General features: G+C 45.1%; 1 protein-coding gene across 1 annotated transcript; it reads left to right on the plus strand.

The window, feature by feature from the left end:
* Positions 1-3,343: 3,343 nt before the first annotated feature.
* Positions 3,344-7,438, plus strand: LOC148022944 (G-type lectin S-receptor-like serine/threonine-protein kinase SD2-5). Its single transcript, XM_087695869.1, has 2 exons — positions 3,344-4,000; positions 4,087-7,438. Exons 1-2 carry the CDS (start codon positions 3,446-3,448, stop codon positions 6,196-6,198), a joined length of 2,667 nt encoding a protein of 888 aa, XP_087551995.1. The 5' UTR covers positions 3,344-3,445; the 3' UTR covers positions 6,199-7,438.
* Positions 7,439-27,954: the final 20,516 nt, after the last annotated feature.

The following is a 27,954-nucleotide window of genomic DNA, read 5'->3' on the forward strand; positions in this document are numbered from 1 at the left end:
TAGCTTGACTAAACTGCATGTGAGAACGAGATGCATCATGAGTGTAAATGGCATCATCATCATCAAGTTGAGACACATATCCCTACATGTATATGAGATGTTTAAAACTAGTCTCATTAAAAAAATAAAAGTATATAGTGCTAGAGGTAAGAGAAAAGATCACTAACCATAGGTTGTTGATCTTGATCTAGTGGTGCTGGTGCATGAGCATAAAGGCTCTTAGATCTCTCATGCGACTCATACACTTGTTGAGGCCTTCGGTGTAGCCCTCGGCATATGTCCGCACCAACATGAAACTTCTTTCAAATAACGAGTGTAGTTGTCATCATCATCATCAAGTTGAGACGCATATATGCCCCGTGTGAGAATGAGATGCATCATGAGTGTAAATGACATCCTCATAATCAAGTTGGGACCCTTATCCCTACATGTATATGAGAGGTTTAAAACTAGTCATTACAAAAATAAAAGTACATAGTACTAGAGGCTAGAGAAAAGATTACTAACCATAGGTTGATCTTGATCTAGTGGTACTAGTGCACGAGCATAAAGGCCATTAGATCTCTAACTCACACACTCATCGAGGCCTTTGGTGTACCCCTCGGCATATGTCACACCAACATGGAACTCACTCTTCCAAATAATGGTCCTCTACACTCTCTTGAGCTATGAATGGCTCATATTCATGTCCCATCATAGGATCATGTCCATGCACGTAATACAAAGGTGATGGTGTATGAGATGAATATGAATCTATTAACATGTTCACATGAAAGTAAGAGAGGTTAGACGTTCAATTTAAGCAGAATAGATACATTGAATCTATTAACATGTTCACATGAAAATGAGAGGTTACATGTGTGTGTGTGTGCATCTATATATGTGTATGTAAATGTGTTGATATGTGTGTGTGTGTAGACGAGTATATGTTGTTTGGATGGTAAAGCACAATGTGCCAGCCCTAAGTATGTGGGCAGTCAAACACCATTCATTCTTTATAGTCTAACTAATAAGGACTCTCAAATCCTAGTCACACCTTGTGACAAGGAGTCCACTCTTGTTGTTTCTTGCATCTATCTTCTTCTCCAAGCTCTTGCTCTTACTTTTGCTCTGTGCTGCACACACACGCACTGCACTCGTACTCTTCAACTGGTATCAGAGCTAGGGTTGCTCAGAGGCTGTGGAGGTCATCTCCTCATATTATTGCGAGCTTTGGCGTGCGTAAACAGGGTGATATATACTTTGGATCAACAAAGGTAGGTGACCTTAGATTTTTTATTTGAGCTCATCTCAACATCCGTTCCAAAGCAGATAAGGCCTACATAGACTATTTTGTCCTTTTGTGTAAACTATATGGTTGGTTACAAGTTATATGTTTACAGATTACAGGTACAAGAAAATAGTGCAGGTTGCTGTGGTGAGTGGATGCTTGGTGTGGACAGTTGGTTATGCTATCCGTATTTCTGTTGTGAACAAAAATTGCAATCATTTGCTGAGATCTCCAGTGAGATCACCCTCTTTTGTAAACAAAGTGTGATCAACTAATTGGTGGCATATGTAAAGTTATTGTAGTCACTAAACTTGCTAAGCCCTTGTGAGTGTTGTGAGGTTTTTTGAAGTCTTGTGATATGAGTGCTTTGGTAAAGCACAACAAGGTGGATTAGGTATGCTGGAGTTGCCCTCGATGAAAACCTCGCCATAGGCTATGCAAGAGATTTGTGGGCACTAAAAGTTGCATTTGTTGTTTGTCCTTGTGGACACTTATATTTTATGCATTTTCAAGTTGGATCAAATGCCTATTATGCCGTGTCACATGCTCGAATTTTTACCAAATTTCAATGTGATTGTTAGGTGTCCGTGATTTGCTATTTTTGGGTCAATTTGTGGCCAAGTTCCGCCAAATCAGTTTTTTTGATTTCTATTGATTTCTGTCATTTTAGAGTTAGAAGAGAGATGGCTTCCTCTTTCAACAATGCCATGTTTAACATTGAGAAGTTAGATGGTACTAACTTCCCATACTGGAAGGAGCAGATTTACAACGTCTTGGTGTAGAAGAAGCAAATTAAGCCCATCAAGCTAAAAGGGGTCAGACAAGAAGGGATGACACTGGATGACTGGCAGGAGTCAGATGAGCTTGGCAGATCCACCATCATGTTAACGTTGTCCAAGTCAGTGTACTTCAATGTCAAGGATAAGACCACAACTTATACCTCATGGTAGAAATTATGTGACTTGTACAAGAAGCAAAGTGCATCTTCTCAAGTTTATTGGCTAAAACGGAGAATGAAGGAAATAGTGATGGAGATTGATGAAGATCCTGAAGATTGAAGTACAGCATTGGATTGAGAGCAATGGAGGCTCCGTCTGCTAGTTATGCAGTCATTCAAGGGCACAGGTTATCTCATTTGATGACTCTGTCAAGGCTATGTTTCTACTAGTCACATTACCAGAGAGATGGGACACCTGTCAAACAGCTCTTAGTAATTCTGCTCCTGTTGATGGTCTTACTAGTGCAAATGTGGAAGGCAGTTTGCTGATAGAAGAGGTTAATAGAACAAACATAGAACCAGCCAAGGGTATGGAAGGTAGTTAATATTTTTTTAACTACTATTTGAGTTGAACCTCATTGGAGGCATCGTGTAGAGTGTGGAATTTTGTAAATCATCCATTGCAATTAAAGTGCAAATATGTTTGCATGTGTGTGTGTGTGTGTTGTTTCTATGTATGTGCATGTGAGAGAGAGACTCGTTTTTTCTAATCTTGTTGTAGCTTGGAAATGCAACTCAAATGCATGTTTCTCCTCAGTGCCAAGGACATTACCCTAGCAGCTTAGAGCCCCGTCACACATGGCACTTGTAGCGCTTGGAGGGCTCCCCCCTTCTCATGCATTGCACCCACTGGAACAGTCCAACAATATGGCGTTTTGTCAAAGTTGGTACAGCAAACTAGTTACAAAATGTAGTAGAGCCCTAAAATGGTGCAACCTGCCAGATATAATGCCATATTTTAGGCCATCTTGGGTAGCTTCTACCTACGGTAACCGGTAGGCTCGCTCATGTGCTAGGAAAAATTGCAGATTTTCACATCCTTTTGGGGGGGTTGGGGAGCTTGTGTAACCGCCAGGAGCACATGGTGAGGCCGTTTCGCCTAGTGCTTTGAGAGCGTAGAGCCCCTGCACGCACTAGGTGGGACGGGGCTCTTAGTTTATTAGACATCAACTAAAGCACTCTCCACAGTTTCAAGGAGGTACAGTTTACTACTACTTCCCACGCCCGCATATGCCCGCGTAAGTTGTAACCCGCGTTCACAGAGTCTAGTGACATAATATAGCCTAGTGAACACCGACTACGTGTTGAGACAGAGTCAGCTTCTGCACTTTTTGAGTCGTTGTGACAAGAGGTAGGGCTTCTTGTCAAGTTGTCATTCAGTCTGTCTGTGTTGCATCATGGCGAACTCTTTCTTCTTACTAGTAACCTCTTCCTTCGTCCTGTGCTGCTGCTGCTGCTGCTGCTGCTGCTGGGGTTCAAGCTCGATCACGCCGTGGCCATCGGACTGGGTGGTCGTGAACAACAGCAGTCTTCCTACGAGCGACGGATATTTCAAGACCATTCATGGGCCCTTCCGCCAGGTCATCGACGCCACCGGCAACCCCATCACCAGCAACAGCAGCGCCTCGTTTGAGCTGGGCTTTGTGGATCTGGCCTCGTCGGGGGCCTTCCTGCTGGTGATCGGCATGTCTATGGGCATGTCCTCACCTGGCATCGAGGTGTGGAGCGCCAATCGGGGCAGGCCCGTGCGCGAGAACGCTCAGCTCAGGATAGGTCCTGACGGGAATCTGCTTCTGCAGGACGCCGACGGCTCTCACGTGTGGGATTCCGGCACAGGCCTCGTCGACAGCCTGGAGATTGACAGTGCTGGTGATCTCAGCCTCTTCAACTCCTCCTCTTCCACAGTGTGGCGCAGCTTCCTCCACCCCACAGACAGTCTCCTTCAGGGCCAGGTTTTCTCTCTCTCTCACACACACACACACACACACACACACACACACACACACACACAGTCTACTAAGCTTCCTTTCGCGTGTAGATCTTCTCCCAAGGCATGAAGCTCGTGAGTAATGCCTCCCTCACCAACACAAGCGAAGGTGCCTACAGCTTGGTCATGGAGCCGGCTGGCTTGGTCCTCTACTTCAACAGCACACCCTCAGAGCGCCTGCCCTACTGGTCTTGGACTTTTCGGGGCTACGATTATCAAAGCCTTGACAGCCCTTGCCTTGTCAAATCCAGCACACAGGCAGTGTTTGTTGGGTTCAGCATTGAGCTCTCCGGAGAACTGTCTCCAGATTCTTCTGATTCTTGCCTGCCTCCCAACAGCACCTCCGTGTCCTTCGCTACTACCATGGCGACAGATGAATTCTATTTTGTGCGCCTAGACATGGACGGAAACCTGCGCAACTACAAGCAAACCACCACCGTGCCTTTCAACGGAACCAACATGCAATGGGCCGTCGACTTCGAGCTCTTTCCGTTGGGGACAAGCTCCCAATGTGCGCTTCCGAACGTGTGCGGACCTTATGGCGTGTGCAACAAGGGGCTCTGCAGTTGCCCTGGTTCCGGGACCCCCAGCGATGCCTTCCCACAGCTCAACGATCTGGACTCCAGAGCAGGTTGCAAGCCCCCTCGCACCCTGGCTTGCGACAACAAGCACCATTACCTGCGCCTCCAGGGGGTTGACTACTTTCTCAATGCTTTCTCTGCACCAGAGCCCAATGTCTCAAGCGTAGAGCAGTGCTCTGCGCTCTGCTCTTCCAATTGCTCCTGCGAGGCCTTCTTTTTCCACGACCACACGAACGCATGCTTCCGAGCTCGAAACCTGCTAAGCGTCCTCACCGCACCCAACAGCTCCTTTTCTGCTTACCTCAAGTTACAAAACGTGACAGTTCCAACGTCTCATGGTAAATCCCTCAGCAAGGGAGCCATATCGGGAATTGCTGCGGGTGCGAGCTTAGGGCTGATCCTGTGCTCGGCCTTAGCAACAACCATGGTATACAGGATAGCTAGGCAAGATTTCCTCGACCCGGACGAGGAAGAAGAGAGGAGGTTCTTGGAGGCGCTGCCGGGGCTTCCGCCAAGGTTCTCCTTGAGAGAGCTAAGGCAAGCCACGCAGGACTTCAAGCGCAAGCTGGGAGGGGGAGGATTTGGGTCGGTGTACGCGGGGGTGTTGGGGGATGGGTCGCAAGTGGCAGTGAAGAGGCTAGACAGGGCGACACAAGGCCACAAGGAGTTCCGGGCGGAGGTGGCTACGATCGGGAGCATCAGCCACGTCAATTTGGTGTGCTTGCGGGGCTTCTGTGCGGAGAAGGGCCAACGCCTCCTGGTCTACGAGCTCATGGAGAACCGGTCCCTAGACAAATGGCTCTACCCGCCTGCACTAGATGCTAGTGCTGCTGCTGCTGCTACAGCTGAAGATGGAGCGCGGTTCCTGACTTGGGAGCAAAGGGTGTCCATAGCCATTGGCGCAGCCAAAGGGTTGGTTTACTTGCACGAGGAGTGCAGGGAGCCCATCATCCATTTAGATATCAAGCCGCAGAACATCCTCCTGGATCACAACTTGGAGGCAAAGCTGGCAGACTTTGGGCTTGCGAGGCTGATGGACAGGGATGTTTCGGAAGTGGTCACAGCCGTGCGGGGGACACCGGGCTATTTGGCTCCGGAGCTGGCGGGCATGTCCATAGCCACGAGCAAGTGCGATGTGTTCAGCTATGGGGTGGTCTTGTTGGAGCTGGTGGCGGGAAGGAGAGGCCTGGATCGAGCGCTGGTGGAGGTAGAGCCATCGCGCTGCCATCTGCCCACATGGGCGAAGCTCATGGTGCTCGAAGGGCGCACCATGGAAGTCGTGGACCCCAGACTCTGCATCAATACCCAATCCTCTTCCCCAGAGAACCAGCAGGCCGCTGCCTCCCTCATCCACCTTGCGCTCCTGTGCGTGCAACAGGAGCCTAGCTTGAGGCCTAGCATGTCCACAGTCCTCAAGATGCTTCAAAACCAGGAGCCTATTCCCGCTGTCACTGACCAATCCCACGAATCCAAGCAAGGCCTATATTCCTCCGCTTCTTCTTTGGTGGAGCTGGGCTTAATGTCCCAATCTTCGCAGAGTAGTACGGTACCCTTTCCCGAGCTTCTCTCTGGGCCTCGGTAATACTGCACCTTTAAGTAAGCAATTGTATAGGCCATTATTGAATCTAACGCTACCCTCAGAGCTCAAATCAGAATGGAAGAGGAACTTGCTCTTAAACACGCCTCCATCTTCTTCAGAGAATGGGGGGCAGGCAATGCTCACAGGCCAACCAAACCCATGTTCAGATCTCTACGAAGGAAAACTACCAGAGAACAGGTCCCCCTCTTCCAAAACACGGCCCTACCTATTCGCAACGATATGGACAACCTAGAGTATGCTAGATCCCACTTCGAACAACTATTCAGCCCCATGGAGAGTATCCCTGATACATCTACACTGCACAGGGAACACGTCTGGAAGTGCAGGAAGAAAGTCATCCCGGTCGAGAGTGTTGTCGGTCTTGACCAACCAATGGTGGTATCTGAGATATACATGGCAATAGAGGCTCTCAAACCTAACAAATCACCAGGACTTGATGGTCTTCCAGCAGAGTTCTTTCAGAAATTTAAGACCTTCTTGGCTCCCATGTTGCTTAGGGTATGGGAATTATCAGTCCACCATCAAGCCCTTCCCTATGCCATAAACACAGGGGTAATTAAGATCCTTCATAAGAGAGGACCAAGGGACATTCTAAGCAATTGGAGACCTCTCACTATGCTCAATACAGCATACAATATATTTGCTAGGGCAATTGCTAACAGAATGAAAGTCCACATTATGAAATGGATCTCCTCTGAGCAAAAAGGATTTATCAAAGGACGTCACATCATGGACGCAGTAATCTCACTATGGGAAGGTGTGGAACATGCCCAAGAATCCAAGCTAGACTCTGTGTTTTTCAAAGTAGACTTTGACAAAGCTTATGACAGGCTTGAGTGGTCATTCATCTTGGAAAGTCTAGAGAAAATGGGGTTTGGCCCCAATCTAATCCGGTTTGTCAGGACGCTCTTTGGCAATGCACGGGCAAGAATTGCATTTAATAGCCTACTCTCCGAACCATTCTCCCTTAGAAGGTCAGTACGGCAAGGTTGTCTCCTAGCACCCCTTCTCTTTGCAATTGCAGCTGATGGTCTGAACTGTCTAGTCAAGGCTAAGATGCTCGAAGGTAAAATTAAGGGGATTATGCTCCCAAACTCTGACAATGAGCAATGCCTCTCCCAATTTGCTGATGATACTAATGCCCTCCTTGCAAATGAGGAAGAGTCGTTGAAGGAATTCTGGGCATGTCTCGACACCTTCTGCATAGCTTCTGGTTCTAAAATCAACCATGCAAAAACTGGCATACGCCAAGGCCTCATTCCCCTCCCCCAATGGGTGCTGGACGCAGATTGCAAAGTCCTTCAAGATGGTGTCCCCTTTCGGCTCCTAGGTATCCCTCTGGGTTTTGGCATTTCTCTCAAAGATAGATGGAATTGGGTAATCAGTAGATTCAGGATTAAATTGAACAGATGGATTGGATTTCAAGGCTCAATAACGGGGCGGGTTATGGTCATCAATCACTTTCTTATGGCCTACGTTGTTTTCTTCCTCTGATGTTGGCGCCTCCCTGATGGTCACCTTAAGGACATCATAAACATTTGTAGGAACTTTCTATGGGCAGGTGATCCTCCAGTCAGGAAAGGTTCCAAAGTGAAGTGGAGAATTTGTTGTAGCCCAAAAGAAAAAGGAGGCCTTGGAATCATCAATCTACGCCTTTTGGCAGTTAGATTGGCCATCAAAACCATGACAAGGGCCTTACTTAACCCCTCGGCTGAATGGTCCTTGCTTCTGCTAAGAAACTCTTCCAGGTTTTCTCCTTCCCACCACAAATCTTGGTCTAACCTCCCCCACCTCACTGTCTTCTTTAGTCCGCACCATATTGTACCATCTGGCTCCGACCTCCTCAAATCTCTCTGGCTAGCATGGAATCGGCACAGGTCCAACCTTCAATCTAATTGGAAGAATAACCACAGCAACTATCTCCTTGCTAACGATTCCATCTGGTGGCCAACCATCTGTGAAATAGAACTAGATGTGGATTCCTCTAGACTAGCCCTAACCATCCGCACTAAAGGAGCTAGGATGTGGAAGGATGTTTGGTCCCCCCTCCACCATACGTGGCTCTCTGATTTTGACCTCTCTCTCAAGTTCAGATTGACCCCGTGGGAGATTAACCACCTGCGTCAAAGATGTTCCCTCCTTCCTCGAGATCTCCAGTGGATGATGTCTCAATCTTCCTTGTTTTCTACTAAAGGTTTTGTCTGGAAGGGAGGATATGCATTCTCCTCTCCCGCCTACACACAGTCCTCAACAAAAGGTGGAACCTTTGTCTAGATATGAGACAATGGGATTTCAAGTTCAAAAACATATGGACTTCTGCAATCCCCCCTAAGAAGTCTGCCCTTCTATGGCTCATCCTACACAAGGCAATTTGGGCAGGTGAGAAAATCATCAAGGGCAGACTGGGTACAGGTTTTTGTCCAAGGTGTTGCGCTTGTCTAGAAACTCTACCTCACTTGTTCGGGAACTCTCCTTTCAACGCATCAACTTGGGCCCCAGTCGTGAAGGTCTTTGGACACCCCCTTTCTTGGAAACAAATCCTGCTAGGGGATCATATCGGAATTGTCATCCAAGCATGGATACCACTATATGTATGACGATGTGCACCAAACAAGTTGTCCAAAATTTCTTGATGACATCTGTCTGCAGATTGGGAAACTGGAGTTGAGCTACTCAAGATTATACAGGAGAAAGAGCAAAGCTAATGAAGGACATTGACCAAGATACCCTCAATGTTTGGCCACGAACGGAATTCGTCTTGCGTAGTATTCAAGCCATCTTAGATGCTTTGTAATCCTACCTTACCAGCCCCTTGTGGGAATTTGTAAATTTGTAAAATCTATTCTCACGTCTCGAGTGAGCATAGAAGCCTTGTAATTCCTCTCTTTTAATTTCAAAAGCTCTTTTGGTAAAAAGCATTTGCTTAGGCCATACATAGTACCGAAGCTAGAAAAAAACGTTTATGCAAACCTTTTAAATTTAAAGGCAATCCAAAAAGCTATCCTTTATTCTAGATAAAATCTTAATGGTTTTCTGGTTTTTATTAGTAAACCACAAAAAAATTAGCCCTTAAATTTAAGGGTGGACTTTTTCTCTATGCCGTTTCGAGAATTCTAGCCGGTAGTTTTACATGCAACCCGGTTTTTCCCGAATGCTACATGGTATTTCAACTACTTTTCCTAGAATCGAGGCTTTTTGGTCTACCGCGGCACCGCCCATCGGATTTGAATGACTTTCCCCTAGTCAAAACAGACAAAAGAAAGAAAAGAAAGGTCCAAAAACAACTAGAAAACTATCAATGCTCAGTCCTCGTAGCTGTGTTCGTTTTCTTTTGCCTGGTGGTGTATATGCTCATGAATCTCCTAGTATGATCTATTCAGCCCCCATAGGTTGTATAGGGTGTCTAAGCCCAACAAGCAGAAGGGGATCCTCCCTGAAATCTTGTATGATCAGGTCATTCACCTGTACCTCAGGGTATGATGTAATTTCTTGTTCTTTCTAATAAATTCACAAAGCCAAAAGGAAGATGGGGAAATAGAGGCCGCTATGGCCCCTGAAATTGAAGTTCCCATTTCTAAAGGAAATCCTCCTGTTATACAAGTCCCCATTCCCCCTTTTGATCTGGGTCCCTCTTCCCCCAATCCTAAAGCTGTGCCGGTCCCTCTCGAGGACTCCCCTTTTGACTCTGAAGAGGATTTTGTTGATAAGTCCCAAGAGATGGATGCTGAATTCTCCAAACAGCTTGAGGAAGAGGATGTTGTCATGCTGAACAGACTCTTGTTGTCCCCTGAAAAAAACCCCAACAAAGAACCGGCAAACTCTAGCTATGGGAAAATGAATAGGAAAAAAGAGAAGAGTGGGGACCCTACAAGAGCTTCTCTTAGTGTGATCAAACCTGCAAAGAGTAGTAAAAAATGATTAAAAATTGCTCATTAAGGTGTGAAGCTAGTACTACTTGGATAAGCAGCTCTATCTTTGGAGTCTATGTTTGATACCTTTAGGTTTTCTTTCTTTATGGGGGTGTCAATGAAGAACATTAACATTTGGTCTTTTAATTGTAAGGGTTTGATTGACCCTGCCAGGGCAGTGGCCATAAGGAACTGGCTGACAAATTCTGGCCACTTTGACTTTATGTGTCTTCAAGAGGTGAAAGTAGGGAAGGATCTTCTCAAGTGGAACCTCTAGAAGGTCTCTAAAGGACATATGTGGTTTCATACCTCCCCCAAACTGAAGATAAGGGGGGTACAACAGTTGGCACCAATTTAAAGCTTGCGAATAGCCTAAGGGATGTTTATGAAGATGATGAACATAGTCGGTTGGTAGTATATGCTTCCTGTTTTGCAAGATGTATGGCTAACTCTTGGGACTCTCTTGGTAAAGTGGAAGGTCCACTTTTGATTGTTGGAGACTTTAACATGGTTGAAGCTCAACAAGACAGAAACTGGTTCGTGGGAAGAACAATTGCTACTTTTGAAAAATCCCATTGGCACACCCTGGTAAGTACTCATTACCTGGTAGATATGTCTTCTAACACTGGTTTTACTTGAAACAATCTTCTAAAAGGGCATTATTATCGGCTGCCAGACTGGACAGATGCTGTGTTTCAAGAGGGATACTTAACTCTTTTGGTTAGAAAAGTCCTACATTGATATGTCCCTTGCCATTTCTGACCACGTCCCTCTTATTTGCCAGTTTAGTATGGGTAGAAATGATTTTAAAAACCACGGTGGCCCCATTTGGATGCCTCCCTCTTCAGACTTGAGTTTATCCAGGGTATCATCTGAGAAGCCAGTAATAAAGCTTTTAATGCTCACTCCTCTTGCTCAAAAGCCTGGTCTGTTTTAACCTCTGAGATCCACAAGATTTGTCATCACTATAAGCCCCTGTCAGTAATGATGATATTAGTGCTGCTAGAGCCAAGATCTCTAATGTTAGGCAGAAAGTGGTGAGTGAACACCTAGCCAGGGAGCCAGGGAGATGGACTCTTGGTTTTCTCTAGATGAAATCAACTGTGCCATTTTGAAGTTGAAAAAGGGGGAAAACCCTTTGTGAGGATGGTATACCTACTAAGTTGTTTCACGTTTTCGTAGATGATCTGGCCCCTCATTTGTTGAAAATTTGGAAGGAAGCCATGAGGAACGGTTTCCTTGGAGGCAAGACTAATGTGGGAGCTATCAAGCTCATACATAAAAAAGGAGACAAAGAGGACCTAAACAACTGGAGACCTATTACCTGCCTCTCTTCCTTGTACAAGCTCTTTGCTCTCATCCTCACCAGAAGGATTAGCCCTCATATGGATAAGTGGATCTTGAGGGAACAAAAGGGCTTTATCAAGGGTAGATACATCTTGGATGCCATTATCTCTCTTTGGGAAGGTCTAGAGCATGCTGAACATACAAATCAAAACTATATCTTCCTTAAGATAGATTTTGACAAGCCTTATGATAGGGCGGTGATAGGGCGGACTGGAATTCTCTATTTCAATCCCTCCATGACTTGGGCCTAAATAGAAGGTTCATTAAGTATGTCCAAATCCTCCTAGGTAATACTTGTTCAAGGGTGTCAGTCAATGGAGTGCTTATTGAGTCCTTTCCTCTCAAAAGATCTATTAGGCAGGGTTGCCCTCTGTCTCCTTTATGCTATTGTGGTTGATGCCATAGGTTGGTTGGTGAAAGCAGAGCTTGCTGCCAGGAATATTAAGGGTATTGAGATCCTTGAAAGCCCTCAACCTCTCTGTCCACAACAATTTGCTGATGATACTAATGCTTTGATGCTGAATGAGCTAAACACAGTTTGTGGTTTCTGGTCTTGCTTGGAAACATTTTGCACTGCAAGTGGGTCAAAGATTAACCACTCAAAAACAAGTTTTAAAGTCTCGGAGGGGGATGCCCCTCTCCTTGTCTTGAATGCAAGATGTAAACCCATTGAGGATGGTGTTATTTTTAGATTCCTTGGTATCCCTATGGGATTTAATGTGTCTGCCAAACAAAGGTGAGATTGGGTCTTGGAAAATTTGAAAAAACAAGTAGTCAAGTGGAGCCACATCCCTAAAGGGTTGGCCTGAGCCACATCCCTGAAGGGTTGACCTCTAGAGCCTTTGTGCTAAACCACTTCATCATCCCTTCTGTGATCTACTTCTTAGCTTGCTGGAAGCCCTCTAAGACTCAATTAGCTGCCATGCAATCCCTATTTGGAGCTTATCTTTGGGGAGGTCCTTTGGATAGGAGGAAAAAGAGCAAAGTGGCTTTTAAAGTTTGTTGCTCCCCCAAAGAGTTAGGTGGTTTGGGCATTATTAATATAGAACATATGGCAACCAAGTTGGTTGCCAAATGGGTCTATAGAAGCATCAACTCTGATTATGTTGTTAGCAGTCATGTTTGTCATGCCTTGTCATCTCCTGCCTGTGAGCCTCAGTTTGAGTCAGATGAGGACTTTAGGAGCTCTGACTTGTCTATCACTTGTTTTGACGGAGGAGGTAGCTCATTCTAGAGCACTCAGATGTGCATTTCCCGGGGCAGTTTCTGCATTCATCAGCTTGCCTCACCTGCCGGACATTGTCCACCCTTTCCGGGATTTTTCTGAGCATTCCTGGCATTTTTACCAGCATTAAATGCTGGTCAGATCAGCATTAAATGCTGGTCGGACATATTTATGGCCTCAAATTTCAGGTCGGCCAGTTTGTGGGTTTTTTGGCTATTTATAGCCATTTCCCACTTGCCAGTCAGTTGTATTATCAACTTCCCTCCTTCTTTGGCAGGTGCACACTCCGACTCCGTCATCTTCCTCCGTCTTCGGTGCTGCCGTCATCATCAGCCTGATCTGGTGCCCTCACTGACGCTTTGGGCTGCGTGCAGGGACTGATCAGTCCATTTCAGTGTATTCAGCATTCATTTCAGTCAGTGCAGATTTTCTTCCTTCATTCTCTGCTTTCTCTCTCCTCTCCTCCGTGTTCGTGTTCTTCTTCCGTTGCGCACTCTCACATGGTGTCATCGCCAAACTGAGAGCACGGAGGTCTTCATCGACGGGAGAGACACCACACCTATCATCTGTTGCTGCCCCCCTTTTCTCCAACAGCCAGGCGGCCCCTCCAGGTGGTCTATACATTTGCGTTTGCTGCATCAGCCCCTTCCAGAGGCTGCCACGTCATCAACCAGGCCCTGTTTCCTTGCGTTTTCAGCTGGGCGGCCTTCTTTTCAGCTGGACGCCTCCACTACAGGCTGCGTTTTGCATCCAAGGTGGTCGTATTCCCTCTTGGCGGCTCATCTCCAGTTGGCGCTTCTCTTCTGGGCTGCGTTTTGGTGCCTGGCAACTTTCCCTCCGGATTTTGTGCCCTACACAGCTGCGTTTTCACCTTCTGGTGCTAGGCGACCTGATTTCCTAGAGTTTGGTGGTTCTTCTGGTGGTTGGTGACCCTTCTGGTGGTCATTCTTCGGCATCGGCACAGTTTTCTTTGGTGTTTGGTATTTTGCAGATTTAGAAGATGTCTTATCATCAGTTTACAGGTTTTGATGATTCAGATGATGAGCTTTTGTCTCGACATTCATCTGAACGGAGGCGTGATTTCTATCGCGAGGATCGTCATACGGAGTCTATTCCTCGTTCTCGTCTCCCTTCTATTCATGTATCTCGGCGATCCCCTTCCAGTGGGCCGAAGATGCAGCCTTTGGTATCCCCTGTACAGGTACCCGTACTTTCTCAGCTGCCCAAAGAGGACCGGTTGGATGGCTCCAACTTTTCTCTATGGTCCTGCAAGGTGGAGTGTATCTTGGACTCCTTCGATCTTTGGGAGCTTGTTTCTGTTCCTATTTCCCGGCCTAAGGTGGATCCCGCAGATGGGACATCTATGGATCGTGCAGCCTTATGGGATCGGCTCAATTCTAGAGCCAGATCTTTCCTCTTTCTGAGTTTGCAGGATTCTGTCCTTGTTCATGTTCACAGGTTGAAGACTGCAGCAGAGTGTGGAGAAAGCTCGCGTCTCTCTATCAACAGAAGACGTTTGCCCACCGGATATCTCTCGAAAAGAAGTTGCGGATGCTCGCTATTGATGATAGCCCTTCCATGAAGGACCACATCAACAGATTACAGGATATGAGGGATGAACTTGCATCCCTCGGTCGGACGATATCTTCTGAAGACATGGCTATGATTCTTTTGACTCAGCTGCCATCGCCTCGGTTTGATGTCTTCTACACCAGCCTTCTTACATCGAGGACCCGTGAGAAGCTTCTATGGGAGGAGTTATCCCCGCTTGTCTTGGAGCATGATGAGCGACTCAGAGAGGTCAGTGCTAGTGGATCCGACTCCACTAGAGCCTTTGTTGCAGATTTGGGAGAACAGAAGAAGAAGAAGAAGAAGTCAAAGGCTACGAAGAAGGACAGTTCTTCAGGCTCTGACTCAGATTCAGAGAGACCGAAGTGCCCACACTGTGGGAAAGGGACACATCCAGAGGAGAAATGTTGGAAGAAGTACCCTCACCTTCGTTCGGGAGCGAAGGGTGGATCTACATCGGAGCCTTCTTCTACCTCTACACCCGCTGTTACCCATGAGTCAGTGTTCCTTCATATCCATGCTTTGGAGGAGGATCCTTCTTCCGTGGCTGCAGTGTCTTCTGCGCAGCCTTGGTTAGTGGACAATGGTGCTTCGAGTCATATGACTTCCCGAGGTGATTTGTTACAGGATCTCCGTCCATCAGAGGGTTTAGTCACTGTTGGTGACATTTTATCGGTGCCTATTAGTGGTGTTGGCACATTGTCTTTGTTTACCGACCGACCTTCGAGCTCCTTTTCACAGGCCCTACATGTTCCGGATTTGGGCCTTCCCCTCCTCTCAGTTTATGGTCTTACGAGGCTTGGCACACGAGTGATCTTCACCGAGCATGCCATTGTTATTGAGGATTCTCTTACAGGAGCTGTCTTATCTACAGGTTGGCAGGAGAGCGGGCTTTACAGGCTCCATTCCCCTTCTTTGATGCAGGGTCCTCCGAGGCAGTCTATTGCTACACCTGTTCCCGCTTGTGCACATTCTATTCCACAGGTTCCTTCCCATCCCCCACCTTCTCCTCCGGTGGTTCCCTCGTACCCTCCATCCCTTTCAGAGGGGGACGATCTCGGTGATGCGGGTGTGGATTCCCTGGCCCCTAGTGTTTTAGAGGGGGATTCCCAGGATCGTGAGGAGCTCCTTCAACAGCAGTCTACATCGACGGACTTCATCGACCTTGGCATTCCTCTTGCCACCCCAGGATCCGTTTCTCCCTTGGCCTTCTGCCACATCCAGGATCTGAGAGGGGGTGTTAGCAGTCATGTTTGTCATGCCTTGTCATCTCCTGCCTGTGAGCCTCAGTCTGAGTCAGATGAGGACTTTAGGAGCTCTGACTTGTCTATCACTTGTTTTGACGGTAAAGTATTTTAAAAACTTGCAAAGAATTATCATGGTGGATTACTGTAGCTTCTCCATGATCCTATTCGATGTGCAGTGGTTAAAAGTGATATTAGAAGGAGCCGGGGCAACTATTCGATGAGATCCATCTGGATTTCTTGAAATAGATTCCGAAAAAAGTATTATCGCGGTGGATTATTGTTCCTTCTCCATGATCCTATTCTATGTGCAGTGGTTCAAAGTGATACTAGAAGGAGCCGTGGCAACTGTTCAATGAGGTCCATCTGGATTTCTTGAAATAGATTCCGAAAAAAGATAGACGGATTTGTGCGACATGCTTGTATTGTCGGTCCATTGTGAACAGGTGCATGAACTCATGTTTTTTAAAATTTTATGACAACATGGTATATGTCACAAATGTGAAATCTCTCTTGTATGGGATTTTGAACAGGTAATTTTCTATCCAAACCCCTGATAACCTCGATGGTGGTATGTTGTACCTTCAACTTCCCAAAGTGCGAGAGGATATGATGAAAGCAATGTTCCCAACGTAAATGAGGCTAATATGTAGATAGAGGGATCGATATTGCAAGGGGTGGAGGCCACCCAAAGCTTGGAGCATGTAGAGGAGGCAAAATCGGGTAACAATGATGGAAAGACAGGAGGACAATAATTCTTTGAGAACAAGGTGGACTCATCCTTTTGTGGTGACATTTCTATCGACCTTCCAGTGTATACGGAGTTGTGTTAGGAGATTAACCTGGGACCATAGGCTATTTCATACTTGGAGCATCCACCTACTCAATTTGTTGATTAATCGCTTATAAGGATACTCTAGAATATGCATTTTAAGTAAGATCATTTTTTAAAGAGTTATATTAATGTGCTTTGCTTGAATCTTTATATTAATTATGCTAACATCAAATTTTATATGTGCATGTGACCTTTGTGGATATTTGGACAACACGATGAGTCGAGGGATGAGCGATGAGGAGCTACAGGAGATCTTCACATGTATATCTCTAGATCAGATTGCTCGATCCAGAGATATGGTGGACCAAGAGCTATCTTAGACACCATCAGGTCGTTCCGTTAGATCTACTTCAGCACGCTCTGATGCTTTGGTTTCTAGAAGACAAGGTCGATGCTCTAAACTTGGGCCGGACGGAGGGAGTGGTTCTGGGGGGATGCTATGGAGACATGGATACGGTGAGCCCGTGGTTGGCTCGAGATACAGATGCTACTCCTCGCTCTCATGCAGGTTCGAGAGAGGGTGGCTCAAGTGATTGTTGTGGAGATACCAACGTAGTGTCTCCGTCTTGTCATGATATTAGAGTTGCATCACCTATGGGATTTGTCACACCTATGGGAATGTCTACTCCAATCACTCTAGCTTTTGCTCAACCATCCGCAGGTGACACCCCTATGGGTGCTACTTCGAGAGATACCACCCCCGCAGATACACCAAATATACAGGGGTCTCCTAGATATACCCACGAGCGTGGTCGTAGGTGGGAGAGGATACATCTTAGATACACCCACCTTGTAGATGATAGGACAAGAGCCGTCATCATGAATGATGAGGGAAAGAGGGTGATGGCTTGTATGAGAGAGTTCTACCAATAAGTTTTTCGGCACGTCTTGGATCATTGGAAGAATATACCGGAGGGGAGCAAGGACTACATAGTAGCATCCTTGAATGAGGAGTTTCCGGTACCCACCGTAGCAGATAGGTTTTCCACAGGCTAGATGATAGAGTACATGCATACGTATATGTCACACAGATGATCGGACATACACAAGGCCCTTAAGAGTGGGGCCTCAAAGCTCGAGTGGCTAGACGCAGATGACTGGCGCCGACTCAGGGAGGAGGATATAGATTCTCCAGGACGTTGGAGACAGCAATGCAAGGCCACTGAAAGGGAGAGAAGGATCGAAGCTTGGACTCGAGAGCTATGGCGGGAGAGCAAGAGCAAGAAAGAGAGAGACAAGAAATGGGAACTCCAACAGTCACAATGTGTGACCGGGCCTTTCTTTATTCAAACTGTCACTAAAAGAATAAAGAATAAAGTGATGATGACGAGCGTCCGCCACCTGCAGTGTGCAGTGGCGGTGACTGTCAGTGTAGTAATACATGGGCGGCTAGGCAGAGGTGCCTTTACTCCCAACAACGTCCCACTTAAAGGCGAATCTACCCTAGTGAGGAGTGAAAAGAAAAAGAAAAAGGCAGTACAACATGTACATATGTACAACAGGACGAGGAAAGACGTCATCTCATCCCACGCCCATCAACCTCCTGAGGAAGGCAAAGCACTCTGTAGAGAGGCTTTTCATGAGCAGATCTATAGGATTCTGGTTAGTCGAGATCTTGACAAGATTAATAAACTTGTCCTCAACGACCCCACATATGAAGTGATACCTCACCTCAATGTGTTTCATCTTCGCATGAAAGACCGGATTCTAGGCTAGTTGAATAGCACTCATAGAATCCGAATGCAGTGTAGGGATAGCATCAATACCAAGGTCAACAACCAAACGACCCAACCAAATGGCCTCCTTGCAAGCCTCAGTGGATGCAACATACTCGGTCTCTGTAGTAGAAAGGGCCATGCGTTTCTGCACCCTGGACATCCAAGAAACAGCACCTCCAACATATGTGAATACATAGCCGGAAGTGGACTTCCTACTATCTACATGTCCTACATAATCAGAGTCAGTGTACCCCACGGCTCTTGTATCCTGGCTGCCATAGCATATGCACATATCTTTAGTGCCCTTCAGGTGCCTCATGATACCCTTCACGGCATCCCAATGCTTCTTGCCAGGTCTAGCCATATAGCGTGCCACAACACCAACTGCAAAGGAAATATCTGGACGAGTGGCTATCATGGCATACATAAGACTGCCCACTGCGGATGCATAGGGAATCTTGGCCATCTCGGCCCTCTGCTCATCTGTCTGCGAACAATCAGCCTGTGATACATTCACATAGGAAGGCAATGGACAGCCAATAGGCTTTACGTCCTGTATGCGGAAGCGCTCAAGGACTTTATGAATGTGCTTCCTCTGTGACAAGTAGAGGAGTCCCTGATGCTTGTCGCATCTAATGTGCATACCAAGTATGTGAGCGGCCTGTACCAGATCTTTCATCTCAAAGCTCTTCTTGAGCTGAGCCTTAAGAGCATCTAGCTCATCATGAGCTTTCCCTGCTATCAGCATATCATCCACATAGAGTATCAAAAGCAATAAAGAACCATCATGGGCTTTCTTCGTGTAAAGACACGGATCCATAGCACTCCTGCTATAGCCTTGTGATTGCATAAAGACATCAAACTTATGATACCACTCCCTAGGTGCCTGTTTCAAGCTATAAAGACTTTTCTTCAATTTGCACACTAGGTGCTCCCTGCCAGGTTCTGCAAAGCCCTTAGACTGCTCCATATAAATCTCATCATGCAAGTCCCCATGTAAGAAAGCCGTCTTGACATCCATCTGGTATAAATCCAAGTCAAGCTGAGCAACTAAAGACAAGACTAAGCGCAGGGTGGTCATCTTAACCACAGGAGAAAAGACCTCATCAAAGTCCACACCATGCTCTTGCTTAAAACCCTTTGCTACCAATTTAGCATTGTATGCCGGCTTGGGGTGTCCAAGGGTACTTTTCATCTTGTACACCCACTTGCATGGCAAAGCCTTCTTGCCCGTAGGCAAGAAAACCAAATCCCAAGTCTCATTCGGATGCAAGGAGTCTATCTCAGACTGCATAGCCATCTCCCAGGAGTGACTGTCACCCCTGCGCATAGCCTCATCATAAGTGAAAGGCTCGCCTGCATCTGTAACCAAGACATAATGCATCGAGGGCTGAAATCTATCAAGTGAACGTCTGTCTCTAGTAGACCGTCTCACGGTAGGCACTGCTGCCTGCTGTCCAACACTCTGACCATGAGCATCTACTGCAGCTGTAGGCTGTCCAACTAGCTGTGCGAGAGCTCTCGACTCCTCCTGAAATATGACCCTGCGGATCTCAACAACTCTCTCAGGTTGCAGATGCATCTTGTCTTCATGGAAGACTACATCATGACTGCGGATGACTTTTCGCACCTGCAGATCCCAAAAACGGTAACCCATCTCTCCTGCATTTCCATAACCAAGGAAAATGCATTTGACACTCTTAGGATCCAGCTTACTCCTCTTGTCCCTGGGCACATGGCAAAATACCTCATATCCAAAGACACGGAGATGCACATAAAAGGGAGGTTTTCTAGTCCATACCTCCTCTTCAACCTGGAAATCCAAACCACTAGAAGGTGATCTGTTTATGACATGCACAGTTGTACTAACTGCCTCAGCCCAAAAGCTCTGTGGTAGGCCTGCGTGGCTAAGAATACTACGTACACACTCTTGGATGGTTCTATTCATGCGCTCAGTCAAACCATTCTAAGAAGGAGTGTAGGGGACGGTCAACTAATGCTTAATACCCCTCTTATCACATAACTGCTCAAAAGCACGTGAGACATACTCACCCCCATTATTTGTCCTTAGGCATTTTAGCCTATACCCAGAGTGGTTCTCAACCAATGCAAGCCAACAAAGCATTGCTAGTTGTAGTACAAGCCTTACGTCAATGGAAACATTATTTAATGGGATCTGAATTCATGATCAAAACTGACTAACAAAGCATTAGACATCTCCTTAGTCAACCACAAATATCTGACCGGCACATTAGATGGACTGCTTTTATTCAAAGTTTTTATCCCCTTATACAATATCAACCTGGAAAAGAGAATGTTGTTGCTGATGCTTTGAGTAGAAGACCGACAATTCACAATATTTCTGTGATATCATTTGATTCCCTTATCCCTATGAAAGATACTTATCACCAAGATCCTACTTTTCAAGCTGATTGGAATAAACTAGTTGCAAATAATTGGATTCCTATTGAATCGTTGTCTTACACTAATGGATTTATGTTTTATGAAAAAAGATTATGTATGACTGTTTCATTTCGATCATTTGTTTTGCATGAAATTCATTGTCCCCCATATTAAGGTCATAGAGGAATTATATCTACTTTGCGTACATTGATTGAAGATTTTTATTGGCCACACATGGACACTGATGTATCTAATTTTGTATCTGAATGCCTAATTTGTCAACGAGTAAAAAGACACCATGGTAAACAATATGGTTTACTAATGCCATTATCCATTCCATCACGACCATGGGAATAGATTTCAATGGATTTTATCACTGGTCTACCTAACACTAAAGCTAATCATAATATGATTTGGACTATTGTAGATAGGTTTAGCAAACAAGCATAGTTTATTCCACGCAAGAAAATCTTAACTGCATCTCAAGCTCTCAATTGTTTTTTAAAACTATTTTCACTCACGTCAAAATAAATATTAGCGCCACACTTAAGACGTGCATCCATAAAAAATGATAATTTTTTCTAAATAACTTAAACACACGCTATTGCCCAATGTTTTCCATCGCCACCGTCGCATGCTCTACACATCAACTAAAACATTCACAATTGTTAGAAAATAATAAAATTAAACCAATAAAAGTGAATATTTAGCACTCTTCAGCTACAAAATTAATAAATAGGTTGGAAATTTCTCCTAACCTTAATTTAATACGAGTGCGCACTCTCAACTCATAAACGTCCATTAATTTAAATATGTATTTTTCAGAATCACTCGCTATGGAATCATCCACTTGCACATTAAATTAACATGATGCTCGAAAAGGATAGGCGTCCCCGTCAACTTTTCGCACAAGGAATCCACCTTGTGTACGAGTCGGGGCAAATAAATACAATTTTACAAAATCCACCACAAAACCTCACGGAATCCACCGTGGAATATGTCTCCTAGCATCATTTGAAGTATTGTACTTCCAACAGTAGCAAAAGCATTACTCATTCGAAATTGTATGCAATAGCTACAAAAAATCCTTTCTTTACCATAAGCATCGTGCAATGAATAACTCCATGGATGATATGTTTTCCAATGCTCTTTGTAAGAGCATTGACCTTTCACTTTTTGAGGTGCACTACTCTCATAATCTAGGGTAGCATTACATGAGCAACGTATTGCTCTCTTATCCCATCAAGACTTCTCATAGCATCATCAAAAGAATTCACACTTTGACTTGCATCCCCTATAGGCATGCTAAGATCCAAACTCACATTTATGTGAGTAGATGTAGTAGGGGTGTTAGATATGGACGGAGGTGCAATTGATGAGGCACTTACAAGCATGGAATCTCCTTGAGCAACACGTTTCTTTCGAGAAAGAACTAGAGATAGGGTCAATTGACTCAAATCCCTCTTAGGACGATCCATATATTTATAATATGGATGCAAAAAGTTAAGGTATGCTAAAGTTAGACACTCCAAATGGTAGTGGCAAATACTAGCAATCTTTAAAACTTGAGCATTTAAAATGGTAGAATGTTGAACTCATACTTGCTCAAAGTTTCGATGAATAGGACTTGATTTAAAGTTAGATTGTATACTCTAATATCAATCTACCTTGCAAGGCAAAGATACATCAAAATGTGAATCTCCATTTATGCTTGAAGACCAAATGGCACAACACCTCTTCCAATATAATAAGAGAAAAAGAGAAATATCCATAGTAGTGTGGCACTCTAAGCATCAATGCTCTCTTTCCAAAGAGAGACTCCACTTGGCCACCCTAGTTGAACACTATTATATAAGTATAAATAGTTGGCCTATGTAAGACCATACATCTTTATGTGAAGGATTGAGAAAACAATCTAGCAAATGAATGGGTTATTGAAATCATACATTTGAAAGGAGTGGCATATTAAAGGATTACTTATCTATCTAAGATTAATAGTCTTAGATTTTAAAAGTCTCTAAGCTCATGTCAAAAGAACTACTCTAAAGTCTAGTCTCTTAGCTTCAAAAAAGAATTGGACAAATGACATAAGTTATAACTTACAACATGAATAGTAGTTACAAGTAACTTATAATTTTGCAAGTACTCCTAACTGAGGCTAACCTGTATGCAATGTGTAGCCTTGTAGGTCTACTACATCTGAGCCTTGAGGTGAGTCGTGAGAGGACTCGGTACTCTGGAGTTAGGACTTGCGTGACTCTAGTCCCCGGTCCAGTCCAGGAGGAGCCGTGGTCCATGACTCATGAGGGGCCAGCCTGCCAGGGCACTTGGGTGGCTGCTCTCACGTTGTGTGGGTGGCGGCTGAGGGGCCAGGGCGGAATGATGAATCGTGTTGAGGGACCAGGGTGGAATCGTGATGTGGGTGGCGACTGAGAGGCCACGACGGAGGGTGGCTGCTGTGTGTAGGCGGCAACTGGATCGGCGAGCTTGTGGGCGCCGGGCGGTGACTCACGCCTCCACGGGTGACGGGGACCAGTGGCAGTCATCGACGGTGACTCGCGATTCACGACTCACCAGCGACCACTGAGTCACTGACTCTTGCTGGAGCTTGGTACTTGGTAGCTGCTCGTCGGCGGCCGTAGTGCCACACTGCCACCGTGCTAGTGGCCACACGCACTGACTCTTGACTCTCCAACGGCCAACCTTAAGCCTTCAAAGTTCAGGTCTTAGGATGGCGATCCGTTGGTCAGCTACCACCTTGGGTTGGTGAGGGATCATGCTCGTAGGCAATGGCGAGAGGAGCAGTGAGGGCCGACTCCTGAGGCTGCAGCGGCCAGTCGCGCAGGTCACGACTCACAAGTTACGAGTGATGTCGCTTTCAAGAAGAAGATAAGGGCTCAGGACTCGGAGTCAAGAGGGTTTTAAATTTTGAGTTTAGAGCACTACTTAACAAGGAAAACCTCTTGGACTAAAAGGAAACATACATCAAGGCTAGAAGCTAGTTATATAATACACTTTGGGAGCCTAGTGAATCTTTCATTTTGATCCGAAGAGAGCAAAAATCTGTATAGGAAACTTTGTGAACAAAACTGCCAAGGTAAGACGCCTTAAACAACATCAACCCAATGTCAGTGAAGAACTGTGTTGACCCCTTGAAGAACTTACTGCCCTTATATGTGAAAGTCATGTAGGTTGAGGATGAAGAAGAGTCCTTGATCTTCTAGCCGACTGGAAAGCTTCCAAAAGCTGTTGAATCAAGGTCCTTCGCTCTGCATCGGATGATCCCTCAAATTTGTCTTCCACTTCCTCCAATCTAGTCCTTTGATAGATACCTTGCCTTCCATCTCTTATTTACTTCCAGTGTGATGGTCCAGAGTCTTCAAGGTCTTGATGGAGCTGTCAACAAACACATAAAAATTTTGATTAGAACCAGTACCAAAAAGGTAATCATTCCATCTAATGTATAACGGTGTTTGGATCTATGGATCGCCGTTGGGTCTCTTGCTCGAACTTTTCCATGATACCACTATCAATTGTGGAGCACATTTTGTCGATACACTCCATGCAGAAATATCGTTCACGCGGCCACATCGCACTGTATATTTTGTACTATATATTAAAATAGTTAATTAGTTATCACATATAAAATCTAGATACGACAGCTTATAAAATATGTGGTTACCTTTGGACTACATCCCCTCGAGAATTCCGACTTCTCAGTTGAGACCTCCACCCCTTGGCGAGAGACTGCAATCAAAGCTCCATGTAACCATTACATTGACATAAACTATGGCATCTCCTCCATGCTCTCGGGATATCGAATCGGTCGATGACGCGTACTAAGTTGAAATTTGGATTATGCTTCTTCCCGATCTTTCCTGGCTTACTCGTACCTAGCGAGCCACTCTCCATGGAGGAATGGTGCAACATATAAAAACAATTCACTTTCTCATCCATTGTAGGATCTATTCTATCCATGCCACGTTGTCAACCTTGCCAAGCCTGACGTACGAAACATGTGATGTATATGGGGGATAAGTGGAACGTGTCTAAGAACTTTCTAAGGGATGGTTTGCCCTTGCAAGTCGTGTCAATACCTGTGAGTACCACACTTTGGACATGTCTCCATAGTCCTGCTCGAAACATCACACAATCGTTGACACATGCATGGATGCTGTTATAGTCCATGCCAAGCTTTCGTAAAACATGTCGTGTATCATCACGAGACTCAAGCAGTGGAACGTGTCTAAGAACTTTCTAAGGGATGGTTTGCCCTTGCAAGTCGTATTAATACCTGTGAGCACCACACTTTGGACATGTCTCCATAGTCCTTCTCGAAACATCACACAATCGTTGACACATGCGTGGATGCTGTTGTAGTCCATGCCAAGCTTTCGTAAAACATGTTGTGCATCATCACGAGACTCAAGCATGATATTTGTAAGTGGTAATATATAATACTTTAGCAACCTGAAAAGAAATCATAAAATACATTGAAAAAGCACAATTATTTTTTATGATTGTGCCAAAAGAAATCAACAAAGCGTACGTAGAAGATACCTGAACAACTCGATCACACTCACATCGCTTCACCTGTATTTTGCTTACACACTTAGGAGTGCAAGCAACGTCTTCAGGTGAGATACTCGATACCCATCATATAATGGTATGGATGCTTCCTCTTTAAGCGGATGAGATGTCTCGGCATCCGTGGGCATCAATGCATCAATCATTGCCTCCATCTCAGGCTCCAAGATTGTAGAAAAGTCTAAAAGACTGCCTGTCTCCATCGGACGCCCACAAACTCTTCTAACTGGCCGCAAAAGGTGCACTCCTCCTTGGAATGAGACGTCACCTCCCTGTAATAAATTTTACGGCCACATCCAATGTTTTTGTATACGACATTCAATTAGTTTGCAAATACAATGCATAATTGATATACAGTTTTCTTACCGTTTGCTCAAAGTCTAAGATCACCTAATCAATTATCTCTAATTGAAACTCGCTGAAGCGTCGTATGTGTTTTATAGACAATTGATATTTTCGTCTAATTGCCAGCTTGCATTGAGAGCAAGGACACAAGACATGCTGATTAAGATACGCCTTGCGATCTTGAACATCACGACCTTCATCGTTTTCCATTTAGTCTATGTTACGACAAACAATTTGTTTTTGTTATCATTCTCTTTTTCTTTCTTAAATTGTTCTAATTCTTAAACAAAATTAATATAAACTAAAGTCTTGGTTTTCTCCCCTTTTCTTTGTTTCTCTCCCTTTCTTTGCACTCTTTGTTTATGTTCTCTCCCCTTTCTCTTTCATGTTTTCTTTGTCTTTTATGTTTATTCTCTCTTTCTCATTCTCTCTCCCTCTTCCTTTCTTCTTCTTCCTCTCTTATTTTCTATCTTTCTTTCTCTCTCTCTCTCTCTCTTTCTTTGTTGCCCCTCTCTTTGTTTCTCTCCACCCCCTTACGGACGGGTCTACGACACTACGACAAAAAGGCTCCATAGACACGCTTGTAGACGCAATATTTGAATTGTGAAAAAAAATGTCGAGCGCGTTTATTAACGCGTCTATTTCCCCGTCTACAAAATCGCGTCTAAAAGCGCGCTTTTGATCAGAGTTACACGCACACTTAGACGCGCCTATAGACGTGCGTATAAACGTGCTACGTAAATATATAATCATATTTATAAAAAAGTGGATATATTCATATTGTGCGTCTATACACGCATGTATCTACGCGTCTAAAACCGCGTTTACTCTTAAAGTTTTTGACGAGAATAGATGCGCATTTATCCTGCAATTTAGACACGCTGATAGACACGCAAAACAGAGGTATGAAAAAAAAACAAAGAGCATGTGGCTCTGCAAGCCACATGCTCTCTGGTTTTTTTCCCCCCATCAACATCAAATTGTATGCTTAGGGAAAACAGAGAAAGATTATTTCGAAGATTGGATACTGAAAACAAAATAATGTATGTAGCACACGAAATTTCATATATATAGATGAAACGTTTTTACATTATGAGTTCTAGTGCTTATGACGTCATGGTCGCAAGTACTAGCTAAAAGTAATACATATCAAAAATGAAAATTACAAGCTAAGGGGAGGCATGCATGCATGGGGCTCCTCTATATCTCCTCAGAAGAGGCATCATCATCGCTACCACCACCGCTGCATGTGCCGCTGCCGTTGCCACCACCACTACTGCTAGTCCCCCCTTCGCTATCCTCAACTGCATCAGGGTTCGCCTACACAAAGGATTAAGATATATAAATACCATTACAAACAATAAATTAGAGTTATCTATACTTTTCATGTAAAAAATAAAACATACCTCTTCTGGTGGTGGAATCCTCATGGCACGATTATATTGCTTCTCCGTGATGAGTCGCTCCTCGTAGAAATGCTGCCAAGTGGACGCCTGGTTATGACCTCGATGGTAGCCTATCTCTCTAGGAGTAGGCATCTTACCAACGATATGGAACTACAAAACAATTTGAACATACAACGTATTAAAACACACTACATAATGAAGTGAAACAAATTACAAAATTTAATTTAAAAAAAGAAATCAAATAATACTTACAAACTCAGCCTCCCATGACTCCCTGCCACCCGATCCATAATGCGACGATCCCATGGTTGCCATCTGGATACGTCGCGCCTTTGCATGCTGGCGACTTGTCATTTTCTCCGTTGCTCTCTTCTTGGCCTCTTTCCACTCCTTGCGGTGGCAATTAGGTGGTTGGCCATATCCAGGCCGTCCCTGCTCGTGTCTCCGCAATGACTCCTTGGCGCGTGTCATAAGGTGAGACCTCTTGTTATGAAGCGCGTCTCTCACCTTTGACCGTCCCCAATCATCTGAGAATCGTGAATTCTCGGGATTAAGGTACCTTTTATGTACTGCCCGCAACACCTCTTGCCACAAACCATTTTTTTGGTGCTTGAAGGGAATCATGCAATCTTTGTATGTGGTATGCACGACACTCCTCAAGTAGGCTATCACTTCCCTCCCCTCAAAGTCATGCAAGATACCACCAACATCAGTGATAGAGTAGTACATTTGTGGAGGCTCACCTCTCTCATTTTTCGGTGAGGGTGATCGAGAGCCACCACCTAGGCAACCCCCACAAAGCCCTCGACCTCCTTGTCCTCCCGCACCACTCTCCCCCCTCCCTTGACGTGCACTACCCTCTACCTCACTTGATACACGTGCCTCTGCAAATGTACGTGCTTCGACCGATCCATGTACCTCAGCAGATCCTTGTGTAGGCAAAGATGTGATAGGTGTCTTAGACATCACACTGAAAACCTCATCTGCAGTGGGAGGGCGACCAAGATAATTGGTCATCTCCCCCATGAATTGCTTCTTGTTGAATGGGGTGCTGGAGGATCCAGGATTCCACATCTACACAAGAAAAATCATATTACCATGTGTAGATAAAACATATTATATATAGCGTCTATACCTGCGTCTCTGTGCGC

This window comes from Lygodium microphyllum, chromosome 16, assembly GCF_053477565.2.
Source record: "Lygodium microphyllum isolate KBCC chromosome 16, Lygodium_microphyllum_v1.1.10, whole genome shotgun sequence".
NCBI lineage: Eukaryota > Viridiplantae > Streptophyta > Polypodiopsida > Schizaeales > Lygodiaceae > Lygodium > Lygodium microphyllum.